The sequence below is a fragment of the Vulpes lagopus genome, chromosome 8 (assembly GCF_018345385.1).
Source record: "Vulpes lagopus strain Blue_001 chromosome 8, ASM1834538v1, whole genome shotgun sequence".
In the NCBI taxonomy this organism is placed as follows: domain Eukaryota; kingdom Metazoa; phylum Chordata; class Mammalia; order Carnivora; family Canidae; genus Vulpes; species Vulpes lagopus.
In genome coordinates, this window is record NC_054831.1 from 114,067,711 (window position 1) to 114,080,947 (window position 13,237).

The window sequence follows — 13,237 nt, forward strand, 5'->3', positions numbered from 1 at the left end:
TCAAAATAATGACTCTGCCACTTCCTTAGGGTGCACAAACGAGACCGGAGCTAAGAGGCTTTAAAAATCCCCATCTAGGGAACCCTGGGTGGCACAGCGGTTTAGCGCCTGCCTTTGGCCCAGGGTGAGATCCTGGAGACCCGGGATCGAATCCCACGTCGGGCTCCCGGTGCATGGAGCCTGCTTCTCCCTCTGCCTGTGTCTCTGCCTCTCTCTCTCTCTCTCTCTCTCTCTCTCTCTATGTGACTATCATAAATAAATAAAAATTTAAAAAAAATAAAAATCCCCATCTAGGGAGATTGTCCATTATTACACCATGAAAACGAATATTAGTAGATTCTAAAATGATTTTAAGTATATGTCCCCCTGCACACTTGATGGGAATGGTGTTCTTAAGCAGAAGGATAAGGTGATGAAGTACCTCCCCTATGCTACCCTCAATCTCCTCCAACTCCCCCAAAAAAATCACACCAGGATTTTCATAGCACTAACCTCTCTGGTGGTCCTGTTTGTTTGTTTTTGGTGGTCCTGTTTGTTTTTTCCATTTTGAGTCACTTAGAACTACAGTAGGAGAAGCTAAATAAGAAAGGGAATCACAGAGCTTAAAGGAAAGTTTGTTTCTGTTTACTATTTCTCCTGGGTCACCTGTGCCTCAGCATGTCCCCTGAACTAAGAGTCATCTACTTTTATATGAAATACAAAGGTCAGCTGCTTGAGCAGATAACTGAGTAGGAGACCAGAAGACATGCGGTCCTCTTCCATAACCAGGCACCACACCATAGTCTGGTTCAGTGAACGGGGTGAGGGTAAGATCCTGCTTGGCTGTATGGAGCCACTGTAAAACCCCCTGGCTAGAAGCCATTTTATTATTTTTATTTTCCTGGCTTTGAATACTGACATTTAGCAAAACTGATTCTCTTAAGACAACCCAATCTTTTAAAAACCTACTGAAAATCATTTGCCAAAAGAACTTCAGAATTTTTCAGATAATGTATTTTATCAAATCTTTTTAGAGTTTAATTTTTTTATTATAATTCAGGCCGTAATTGATTCTTAAACAGACCAAGAAAACAAATTCAAAACACTTTAGGACATTCAGATCTTCCAAATTGCTAATTTAATGTATGAAATGCTAAACAAAGTAGAAACACTAGTACTTTATAAAAATGAAGTACAACATTTTGAAACAAATATTACAATCTATAAATACTCAGTATACAGAATAATTCTTAATTATTCATATGTACCTTTTCAAAACCTGTTTTTGTACATGACCTATTATATACACAATGTGTACAGTGGTTAATGATCTTTTCTGTTAGATTTTCTTAATGAGTAAACCAGAAAACTTCAGGTGTGACTTTCACTAGAGTCAGAGAGGCCATCTTGAAGCCAGCCCCTGACCCCTAGAAAAGGTCAGGGTGAGGAAAGCTACTTATCCTGACAGAAAATAGAACAATACCTGTAAAGAGCCCGGGGCACCGGAAAGCACACTGAACAGAAGTGACTGCAGGTGCCTTTTAGAGTCCATTCCACACAATGGTCTGCACATCAGAAACTCAGAACTTACAAAATGTGTTTATCTGAACACAGGGCTTGAAGTGGAAATAAAAAGATAGGACTGGTAACTACTTTTTGAACTCGGAATTGGGATTTCTGTTGCTGGAGGAAAAAAAGTAAAATTAGAATATTGCAAGACTAGAAGTAGGCCCACCTCCGAGAGACCCAGCACACGTAGGTGTGTCCAAATCACATCTGCAACAGAACCTTCCTGACCTCCCAGGAGAGCCCTGTAGAGCAGCCCTGGCCACTGCCAATGTAAGTGTAGCACTCACCTGAAGCCAGCCCTTTATATGAAAACTTGGTACATAAAAGCGGTTTTTAAGTAAGGGTATTCCCTTTGGCATTTTTGCTGTAAATTCCTTTGTACAGCAAGTTCGTGTAATTCATTCCTATCTCTTCCAGTTACATGCAAGCCTCAGAGCCACACTGGTGCATTGGCTCCTCTGTGCAAATTAGATAAGCCCCTTCTCAGGCTGATAAGCCCACAGACATGGCCTGAGCAGGCAGCGGGTTCAGTTTCAGTGCTCTATGTGCCCTTGGCTGCAACCCTGGGTAAGCTTTTTGAAGTCTCCCCTATGCAAGATTTCCTGTAGTTGCAGGGGTTTCCCGGAGGACCCCTCACTGGGAATCCCTGCTCTGTTGTGAAATGCAGCTGTGTTGGAAACCCTGAGCATGCTCTGGAGATGAGGCAGTGAAGCTGATTCAGAAAAAGGAATGGGCAGTGTAGCTCCTTCTCACCTTGACCCACAATTACACCTGACTTCTGATTCTTTGAGAATTGAAGCAGTGTAAGACACATCTTGCAAACCTCTTTTTGCGCTTGCCTTGATTCATTCAGAACAAGACCGTCTCAGCACTTCTGAGTGGTCTGGCTTCCCAGATATGGGAGCCTCTTTGCACACTTACATGGAGTACACGCTTTTCATTTGGAAGCTCTTCACGTTAGGTGTGAGGACTAAAGAAAAGGAAGCACGACAGGTTGTCTATGTCCTGTCTACACAGACTCCACTCCTTTCTAATACAGAAACTAAGACATAGCTGAAGACTGCAGGGGAACGCCCCAAACGTGTGAATGGTCAGGAAGGGACTAGAAGGGGTTGCCTTATTTCCTGGGCTGTGCCGCTGCTTGCCTTCTTGCCATGAGCCACACTCTACTCCTCCAAGCCCCACCCCCACCTGGGCTGGTCCATAAACCAATGGACCCTGGACGATAGGCTCTCCTTCTGTGTCTGTGGTTTAAAAGACGGTACACTGGAGGGAAGATATTTTGTCCAGCGTCTAAGAAGTCATTAAAAGGATAAAACCTCCACTAATACCCATTTAAAACAAACACATGCTAGAGATGACAAGAAGTAACAAATGTCCATTATGGTTTTTCCTCCCTACTGCATGAAACCACAGATGGAAAACAGCCTTTTCAGCTCTATTTACTGGAATGTCTGTGCGAGAAATGCAGAATGCTGTTGCTGCTCTGCTGAGGAGAAAGGAGTACCCAGCCCATCCTGGACAGCTTGTCTCAGTTCTGTACCTAGAAAAGGTCCTACTGGCGTAGTTTGCAGCCATGGCAGGGTATGTCCAGCTCATGCTCTGAGACCTCCACAGCACCTAGCGGGCTGAGGATCTGAAGCTCACGAGTGAGCATATCCACGCTGTCTGGAGGCTGTGTTGCAGACTCAGACCACGCAGTTTCTGGCTGCCTGTGTGTGGCAAGGCTCAGTGGTCGCCTCGGGCTGGGGTCAGACGCATTCCAAGAAATCCTCTAGCACAAGTGCAAGGAAGCCATCTGCTGGAGTAGTGATGGCCAAACCCTTGGAATGCCTTTGTGACTGGCATGGGGCTGAATGCTCCCCTTGGCTTGCCTCAGGGAAGGAAATGCACTTCTAGCATGTTCTGCACCTACCAGAAGCCCTCAGTTCAGTCCCAACCCTTGGAACTTGGCAGTGTCTGTACAGACAAAGTAAGTCCTCAGTTCGCCTTTGCCTTTGACGTTGATCAGTCCTCGGCATTCGCAAGAATAACCTAGTCCCTGGAGGATGGTACATGTCTCTTCAGTAACCTGAGAGGAAAAGGATAGTGGTCCTGGGAAGCAGGAAGAACACCTGCTGTTGGGTAGAAACCAGCCCCAAGCAGTGTGTCAGGGCTGGGATCCCATAGCTGACTGATGCCCAGGCCCCTTGCCTGTGGGACACTCCTCCCTGTGATCACGAGCTGCCCCAGCTGGGTTGTACCTGGATCTTGCCAAGTTCTCCAGTGCTCTCCATCCGGCTGGCAACGTTAACTGTGTTTCCCCAGATGTCATACTGAGGCTTTCGGGCCCCAATCACTCCGGCGATCACTGGCCCATGGTTTATGCCTGAAGGTGACATTTGTGGTTGGCAGGTCTGAGAGACCAAGCCTCAAGCTCTGCCCTGGGGGGGGGGGGGGGGGCAGAGTCCAGCAGCAGCCACAGAAAGCACCGACTGGCAGCTGAAATGGGGGTCAGAGGGGGCTTCCCAAGCCCATGACAGGAGCTCTCCTCCAGGGTGTGGGGGAGGCACTCCCTGGGCAGCCTTTTTCCACCTGCTTGCTCCAGGAGTCGGACTGAGGTGAGCATCAGCTCCTTTCCCAACAGAGCAGGTGGGCTTTGAGCACCAGCCCTGCTAGCTAACACAGAGCAGTTAGTTCATTAACTTTGCTTTGTTCTCAGGATGTTTTAAGGGTTATGGTGGGTGATTTTGGGTTCTCCATTTTCTGTAGTGTTCTATTCTGATCTCACAACTTTCAAAAGTAACTTTATAAACAATATGCAAAGAGCAATTGCCCAGTCGCCAGGGTGGTAAGACCAAGAGGGATTTTTCAAACCTTTCCTGCTCAACAGTGAAGTGCATCATCCCATCTGAGCATGGCCTCCCACGGCCTCCCACCCCAAGCCCAGCCCACCCTCTGGGCCCTCACCAACTCGGAGGCGGAAGGAGTTGAAGGAATGCCGGTTGATACCATCCAGCTTGCTCATCAGGGCAATGCTGAACTCCACCATGATGCCAATGTGCGCGTGTTGCCGCTCCAGGTCCTGCAGGACAGAGCGCTGTGCACAGGAGCCATAGGATCCCAGGCCCCGACTTCCCGCCTCCACCCGGTGTCAGGTGGGTGTGAGGCGCCTCCCCCAAGCCAAGCCATGAGGTCCTCGGCCCCTCCCTCACAGGACAGGAAGGGGTGTCCCTTCGAAATCAGGTGATAGGTCTGGGGACTGTTGAATCCCCTTAATATGAGGCTGGGACATGAGGCCACCCACATGACTCAGTACCTGGTTCTCAGTCCCTGAGGGGCTGCTGAGCCCCGCAGCTGCCATGTACGTGCTGCCAATGGTCTTGATCTTCTCAACACTGCTGAACTTGGGCTTTAGGAGCAGCTGTGGGGCAAAGGGACACCCAGGGTCTGAGAAGGGGTGGGGTCCATCCCACCACTGCTCCTAATGCCCGCCTCTCTCAGGTTGGGCCTCCCCTTATGAATGGAGAGCCAAGTACACACATGGACAAGGCCTCTGGCTCTCTCCCTGCCCCCTTGGCCTCCCATTCACCTCTGCAGTCTCATTCTAAGGAGCAAGCGCAACCCAGCAGGATCTACCCAGGAATGTCTATTGTCTGCAACTAAAAATTAAAGTCCAGGTGACTCGGTGGCTCAGTCCGTCAGGCTTCTGACTCTTGGCTTTAGGTTGGGTCATGATCTCACAGTTGTGGGATCAAGCCCCAAGCCCCATGTTGGGCTCTGCCCTGAGCATGGAGCCTGCTTAAGAGTCCTTCCTTTCCCTTAGCCCCCTCCCACTGCTTGCATGCGCGCTCACGTGCTCTCACGCTCTAAAATCTTTTTTGTAAAAAAGTCCAAACCGACTGCCTTCCTCTGGAACAGCTGATGGCATGGGCTTCACTGGGAATCAAACTATGGCAGTCCCCCTTATCCATTCCCAGACCCCGGAGGAGCCTGGAAGCACGGGCCCCTGGGCCCTACATAACATGTGCGCTCTCATCCATGTACATGCCTGTGATGAGCTTTAGTGCAGAAATCAGGCGCAGTGAGAGATTAACAGCGATTTAACAGTGTGCCCCAATAAAAGTGACATGAATGGTCTTTCAAAGCCTTCCTGTATAGCATTCATTCCTCCTCCACATGATGAGATGAATCGAGGTGCAGGACGGGGATGCTGTGGCATGGCATCTGGCCACAACTGACCTGACCAGATGTCAGGAGGGGGGTCATCGGCGAGAGCACAGCTGACCACGGCTAAGAAGCCGCAGATAAGGGGACCGCTGCCTTCTTCAAGGACCTAAATCTAATCTTAGCCAGCTGCCTCTCGCAGAGAAGATAACAAAATGCCTACTGAAGAAAACACGGAAAAAGGCGAACGTGTCCCTCTCATGATTTGTATAGCACACCTGCCCCCCAGGGACCCGTGCACGGGCCCGTACCTCATCGAAGTCAGCGATGATCTCGTTGAGCAGGCGCAGACACTCCAGCCCCTCCTTGTTGACGTCACACTCCGTGTAGAAGACTTTGAAGTCCGGTACGGACGCAAACATGACACACACGCAGTCGTAGGACTGATGGTACCAGTCCTGGATGGGGCGGGGGGGGGAACCACCTTGTGCCAGCTGGCCGGGAGGGGTGACATACACAGGGACACAGCCACCCTAGGCCGTCCCACGAAACCTTCAAAGGGAGGCGGGCGCGACGCCAGTGTCGCTCAGCCTGCCTTACACATGACACCCATCTAGGGGCTGCTAAAAAATAAGGAGTCTAAGTCCACTGGGTGGGGTGGGGCGGGCTCAGGGTGGTTCTGGCTCTGGTATCCTGGGTCTCCTGGCTGAGGATGCGAGCCCCTGGGGCAGGCAAAGGTCACGGTCAGGGGCCTGGGGCCTGGGGCCTGTCTCTCCTATAAAACGCTGCTGCACAGAACCCATGAAACACATTTTCATCCACACGGGCCACCCAGCCCACAAAGACCTGGACGTGCAGCTGATGCTCAAACTGCCCCATCTCCCAGGGCTGACAACCAAGGTCCCCCAGACGTGAGGGCCCCAGTACCATATCCATACCCACACTCCCCACCCTTGTCACCCAGCCCCTGCCGGCACCACACCTCATTTAACTTGTCGCCGATGAAGTGAGCGGCCACGTGGGCTGGCAAAACATTCTCCAGAAGAAGGCGGTTCACGTTCTCCATGGTTTCAAACTCTTCATGTTCCTTCTTGAACTTCTTCTTCCACAAACAGTCCAAGCGGCAGTAGTAGTCAATCTGCAGACAGTGGGGAAGGTCAGGGCCCCAGCCGTGGTGAGTTGGGGCACGGCGACGACACACACCAAGCAGCGGGCAGGACACACTTGTAACCCCCAGGGGCCACTGGCCAGCCCCTCAGCACTTCTACCCTGCATCCCAGCTCAACAGCCACCTCCCAATGGCCTTAGAATCCCAGTCAGCCTTGACTCGGTTCTCAAGTGACCCACACAACCAGATGTCACTGGCGTCCTGAGGGGAGGCGACACAGGGAGGTGAGGACTCGTGGATCCCTTCCCCAGGGACCAGGGCTGTCCACTGCCTTTTGTGCAGCCCCAAATCTGCAGAAGCTCTGGCCCCACCCCAGTTCTCTCTCCAAGCCGAGCCAGGGCCTCCCGGGCTGTACCTGTCTGGAGAGCATGATGAGGGTGACGTAAAACAGAACCAGGTAGAAGTTGATCATCACCTTCAAGTCCTTCCACAAACACAATGAGGAGCTGCTGGACATGCAAGGGAAAGGCAGGGGTCACTCCCAGCTCCCCCAGAGCCAGGAAGGCATGAATAGCACAGAGCGCTGCCCTCAGAGCTCACACCCTCAAGGCACAGATACTAAACAAGCAACTCCAGCTTGCAAAGCAAAGACATGTGACAGGGAGGTGGGCGTCTCACAGAAGCAGCAGCTTGCTGGCACCCAGATGACACGGAATAGCCATGGCAAACTCTGCGGGAAAAGCACTGCAGGCAGGTGAGGGGGCAAACACTCCTCCAAGGAGCCAGGGACTTGGAGTTTGGTAGGAGTTTGCAGGTGCCAGTTGCCCCACGGGAGCAGATTTTGTTCTGGGTCCCCAGACTCCAGCCTTTTAGTTCAAGGGGATCCAGGCCCCTCTCAGTCTACCTGGGGCCGAGAGCCCCCAGAGGCACACACACACCATCCCTCCCCTCACAGGTGTCAGCCGCCTGTCCAGGGACAGGCCAGGGACAACTGTTCTTTCCAGAACTCTGTGGAGATCAGGGACACGACTCAAGGTGGGGGACTGGGCTAAAACTGAAGCCTCCCCAGGATGGGGTAGGGACGGGATGTCCCAGGAAGCCTCCGTGGGATGGGGGGGTGTCCTCCAGAGAACCTGCAAGTGAGTCACACTTTGGGCTCTGAGTGTACAGACCTGGGACCAACACTTCCTCTTCTGTAACATGGAAACCAGGCCACCTGCCGATCCAGCCCTCAAGGTGCCCAGCCCAGATGGGACCGTGAATGCAAACGCACCACAGTTTGAAACAACAGCCAAACCGAAGCAAGGGTCTGCCACGACCACAGTGGAGACGGACAGTGGGACTGGGGTCCCAGCGGTGAGCAGGGGGTGCTTGGGGCCTCACCTGAGGGTTCCGTTGGTCTTGGTGAGGTTGGCCTGGCCGTAGTCCGAGCAGTCCGACTTCCAGCACGGGGAGATATTGAAGAGCACCAGGTAGGTCACCAGGCCCGCTGTCAGCATCGCGACCTTCAGCTCCAGGCTCATCCGCAGGAAGACCGAGCAAGCGACAAAGGCCAGGATGCAGCTACTGGTGTAATACTGGGGGGGCGGGGGGCAGTCACCACAAGGCAGCTCCTTGACCCGGGGTCACCAGAGCCCCTTCTGGCTCAGGGGACCCACAAAGCGCCGGCGTGTCTGCAGCCCTGCTCCCTTGCCTTGCTGCCCTCCGTTCTTAGCAAAGAGCAGACAACAGAATCTAAAACTTCCTAGTATCACGTTGCTTTCATTGTATTTTTATTTCTACTTACGGCAGGTGAACTCATTTAAAGGAGGAAAAAGACAGTAACTAAGATTGCAGGTGGTCTGTGGATGCGACAAACGTGAGGGCCACAGTATGCGCGTACCTGAGCGGCCTCCCCGCCTCACATGTGTCGTCAGCGTGCCCTTCCCAAAGTGCATGTCTGCCCACATTACTCTTCTGCCAAAGATCCTGCTGTGGCTCCCCACGGCCCCCAAAAGAGAGACCGAGCTCCATCCAGGCGTTCGTGTTCCCCCACCCCGATCTAGATCAAACCCACCTCCAGCTCCACCTCCCAACTGTCCCTCGCCCCTCCCCTGACACAACCACCTGAAGCCCTCGCTGGCTCCCACTGCAGGCCTCGGTTCTTCCCACTGTCCCCTCTCCATCGCCTGTCCCATTACCTTTCTGCCCATCAGAAACCAGCTCAAAATTCACTACGGCCCCCACGCTGCCGTCCCTCAGAGCTCCCCAGACGTGGCCTCTGGTGTCAGCCTCCTGAAGCCAGTCATGGCTCAACCACCTGTGAGGCCAACCCTTCAACCTCTCCAGGCCCCTCCTCATCAACGGCTGCAAGGTGAGTCGTCAAGAGACACCCCGGCACAGGGTGCTCCTGCCTGCTCGCCCTGGATGAAGCAGCACAAGGGCAGGGCCGAGTGGGGACACGCGGAGCCCAGAGGTCTGGGCCAGGGCCTGGCTGCACTCACCGGGAGGAGGTCGCACGGCATCAGCTCCCTGCTGACGGCCCTTGGACTTGGACTCAGGCTCGTCTGGTTGCCCGCAGGCAGCCCCAGGGCTGGGAAAGGCATCAGGGGCTACAGAGGAGACAGGTGACCGTGAAGGGAGGTCCAGGGACCTGGGACTCCAAGACCGGCCGGGGCCGAGCGGGGCTGGTGGGAGGCAGGGGCCCGAGGCCTCCATGAGCATCACGGGCATCTCCTGCCAGGCCCAGCTCCGGGCACGGCCAGAGCCGCGGTGCCCCGACTTTCCACCACAGGCATCAGCTTCATGTGGGGAGGGGTCTGGAGCAGAGAAGGGTGGAAAATGAAGACCCATGTGCACCATCGCCAGAGCAGGAGAGGCTGATACGGGGCTGGGGCAGGCAGGGCAGGAGTGGGGATCGGCACTGTCAATGAGCCCCTTCTCCCCAGGTGACACTGAGTGTGGCAGTCACAGGGTGTCAGGGACACCGAGAGACCCTGGCTCTAGCCATCAGAACCGGGAGGGCCAGCAGGGACAAGCCTGTCCACAGCCGTGAGCCTGTGAGCAAGGCCTGAGAAGCAGGGGTCTCCCCAGGCTGTGCTCGGGGCCACTCACCCTAGCAAGGAAATGGAGCCTCAGGGTAAGCCAGGCCTCCCCCGGGGACCACGAAGAAGGTAGAGGATCCCAAGAACACAGGGGGCTCAAGGCATCCCGTCCCTGTGGGGCTGGCCACCTAAGCCCTCTGGGGGCACTAGGTCCTCGTGTGAAAACCGAAGGGGCCGGAGCACAGGCTGGCTGCAGGAGCCCCACAGGGCCTGGCCTGGCTCTGCACCAGCTGCAGCTCTCGGGCATTAGCTACGGGATTCGAGACCTGAAGGTGCCCAGGGCCAAGGACTGGCTCCTCCGCTCCCAGGAAGCACACACAGGAGTGCACAGAAGGAGCCTAGGAGGGCTCCTCGCCAGGGCCCGCCGTCCCCACGCCCAGGACCCACCAGGTTGACGATGGCGATGCTGAGCAGGCTGCCAATAGTCAGGATGGCCAGAGACAACCGCAGCAGGGGCTGGGTCTCCACCCTCTTGGAGATGGCCTGCAACGTCCCCCGCGCCGGGCAGCACCTCTGTGGAGTCACAGGGTCAGGTGGCTGATGCCGTACCCGGACAAGCACCCCTCAATCCCAGGGTCCGGCAGATATGAGGGGGCCCGAGAAGGACAGTCCCCATGCGTGCCATGCCCCATGCCCAGGACACATGGGGTGTAGACAGAAGGGACGCCCCCACCCTTAGGGCCGGGGACAGCACAGCCACTTGGGGGCCACCAGCAGTTGGGAAGGTGGAATTACAGGGAGAAGCCCTCTGCAAAGTGTCACCCAGGCAGGAGGGCACGGAGGGCCAGTGGGGCAGGGCCCGGCCGGGGCCCATTCAGGGGCCTCCCACTCACCAGGAACTTGTGGGCAAAGCAGAGGCCCAGCACCAGCCCCAGCACACAGGCCACCAGCCCGAAGGACACACCCAGAGTCACCATCCTGGAGAGCAGAAAACCCTGGTTCTGGGGGACCATCGGCCCAGGGCCAAGCCGCAGGCAGGCTCCACAACACCCAGCACCCAATTCTTGGGCTCCTGGCCACCTCCTGCCCCACACCCCCAAACTGCTATCTACACACAGCCATGGGATCTCTGAGAACCGTGCTCCAGCGGCCCCGCTCACGACAGGCGAGGTCTGGGCCGAGTGTCTAAGGAAGGGGCCACGCAGCCTTCGGACCCACAGCAGACACACGAGTACCACGCAGAAAGGTTTCCCATTTGGTCTTTATTAAGCGCATCCTAAACCTCAATCCTGATGAATCCTTTGGCCTCACCACCCTTCCCTTAGCCCCCAAGTAGCTGTCCTGACGCCTTCCCCAGGACCTCCCTGCTGCCCTTCTCCCACCCGCGGGGGCCCTGAGGCAGCCGCACGGATCTCGGGGCTCCTGAGATCCTGGCCGTGTACCCAGACAGGGCGTGAAGCCCTGCGAGCCTGTTTCCCAATCTAAGAGGGAGATGGCAGCGGCCACGGTTCTGGGAGTCTGCCCTTCTGGGGCAGCAAACGTCTCAGGCGACAGGGGCACACTGACATCCCCCAGGGCCACACAGGTCTCAGGGGACTGGGCAGGTGAGGCGCATGTGGGATGGAGAGGCCTGGAAACAAAAATAAGCCCCGGTGACCCCAGGTGTGGGGCCACAGCCCCGATCCAGTTTCTGGGATTCCAGGTCTCAGTCACGGAATTCAAAGAACCGGCCCCTTCCTGCCGCTCGGGCAGTGCGCGCAGGTGTTCTGGGGGCCCTGCCGGGCACTGCCCTCCTGGCCCGACCCCAGCACACCTGCCCATCCCGCCCACCCCGGCCGACCTGGGCATGAGCAGGACGTGGACCAGCAGGATGCAGACGAAGATGAGGCTGGCGCAGGCGAAGTAGTGGCGGGCCCGGGGAATGGGCGCCAGGCGGTACTGGGGGCGACAGGGGCTGTCAGGGCTGGCAGAGGTGCCAGCTGCAGGGCCACTTGCTCTGACCCCCCCATGGCCCATCCCGGCTCAAGGTCATCAAACCTCACACCCCTGGGGCCCTGGGGGGCTTAGTCTGTTAAGCTCAGGTCATGATCCCGGGGTCCTGAGATCGCACCCCTCGTGGGGCTCCCTTATCAGCAGGGAGCCTGCTTCTCCCTCTCCCTCTGCCCCTCCCCCTATTTGTGCATGTGTACTCTTGCAATCTCTAAAACAAATAAATAAATCTTTAAAAAAAAAAAAAACAACTAACACCCTCCTTGGGTTCCAGGTGATGATGGGACATAACATGACTAAATGACCTTCATTCAGTTCCACTGTGCCTTGCTCCCTTCCCCTCCCCCACATCACCTAGGTCTCTGACTCTATTTCCCTGAGAAGCCCATGGTCCCAAGCCTGTGAATGGGAACCAAGTCTGAGCTCTGGAGCTGGTGGTGGGTCTGTCCGCCCTCCAAACTCAGGAGTGAGGCTGGGCCTGAGTCCCTAGCTAGTGGACAAGGGGACCCCATGCTGCCCGTGACTCTACCCCGGGGCACAATCTCATGATCTAGGGCCACACGGACTCCTGCTTTGAGTGAGCACACCCCGGCTCAGGGAGTCCGGGAGCCTGCCCCACGGTCACACAGCTGCAGGTTTCCCTCAGGCCCCGTGCTCGTCACCTACGGAGCCTACGCCACGAAGCCCCGGCCAGGGAAAGACCCCATCCCCCCCCCAATCCTGGAAGCAGAGAGGGGAGGGAGGTCCCAGCACCAGAGCCCTGTGGCCTGGGCCACACTCTCAGGCCGCACCAGATGCCAAGGTGGCCCTGAGAATCTGTGAAATGGGCAGCAGTGGCCGCGTTGTTCAGCCGTGTGAGGTTCCAAGGACATAACATGCATACTGTGTGGGCCTGGGACACCGCCAGAACCCGTAGGCCCTCAGTAAGTAAGTAAACAGTTGGTAGTGGTTCAAACGTACGCAGCAGCCAGAAGAGAGAACCACTTGGCTCCTTTCAACAGCTGATACTAAGCTGGGTTTTTTCCCGGTTGTAAGGCTGATATTGCCCAGATAAGGCATGCACTGGCCCTTATCCGCTGAGGTTCTAGCACATGAAGGGAGCCAAGGTCTCCCAAACTCAGCGGGAGAGTCACTAACGGGGCACGCACGTGAGGTATAGGAGTGAGGCCAACAGAAGAGGCCAAGCAGGGCTGGACGGGGGGGCCCCCACCCCACCCTGGGAGCCAGCTGGGGGATTCCCCATCACGCCCCCTGGACAGCCGTGGGAGTGGTGGCTGCTCTGTGGCCTAAGCGCTGCCCCCAGGCCTTGGAGACCTTGTTCCTGGGCTGCTGGGGGGGGGGCTCACCTCTCGCTCTAAGCCGTTCTCCACGAAGAAGAATCCAAACATGTAGAAGTCATCAGACTTGGAGCAGCAAGGCCTGC

The 13,237-nt window shown here is 55.7% G+C and overlaps 1 protein-coding gene across 12 annotated transcripts in view; it reads right to left on the reverse strand.

Moving 5' to 3' along the window:
- Window positions 1-975: 975 nt before the first annotated feature.
- ADCY7 (adenylate cyclase 7) overlaps window positions 976-13,237 on the reverse strand; it is a 55,923-nt gene continuing 43,661 nt past the window's right edge. For 11 of the 12 annotated variants that reach the window (XM_041767740.1, XM_041767745.1, XM_041767749.1 and 8 more), the window contains 13 exons: window positions 13,161-13,233; window positions 11,666-11,763; window positions 10,719-10,803; window positions 10,273-10,398; window positions 9,286-9,393; window positions 8,186-8,379; window positions 7,218-7,311; window positions 6,677-6,832; window positions 6,006-6,152; window positions 4,847-4,951; window positions 4,498-4,612; window positions 3,792-3,916; window positions 976-3,619 (listed from right to left, as the gene is read on the reverse strand). In XM_041767740.1, coding sequence (XP_041623674.1) covers window positions 3,473-3,619; window positions 3,792-3,916; window positions 4,498-4,612; window positions 4,847-4,951; window positions 6,006-6,152; window positions 6,677-6,832; window positions 7,218-7,311; window positions 8,186-8,379; window positions 9,286-9,393; window positions 10,273-10,398; window positions 10,719-10,803; window positions 11,666-11,763; window positions 13,161-13,233 — 1,573 coding nt within the window. In that variant the 3' untranslated portion in view covers window positions 976-3,472. The remainder of the gene's footprint in view (window positions 3,620-3,791; window positions 3,917-4,497; window positions 4,613-4,846; window positions 4,952-6,005; window positions 6,153-6,676; window positions 6,833-7,217; window positions 7,312-8,185; window positions 8,380-9,285; window positions 9,394-10,272; window positions 10,399-10,718; window positions 10,804-11,665; window positions 11,764-13,160; window positions 13,234-13,237) is intronic. The other variant, XM_041767751.1, reaches the window with a different exon arrangement.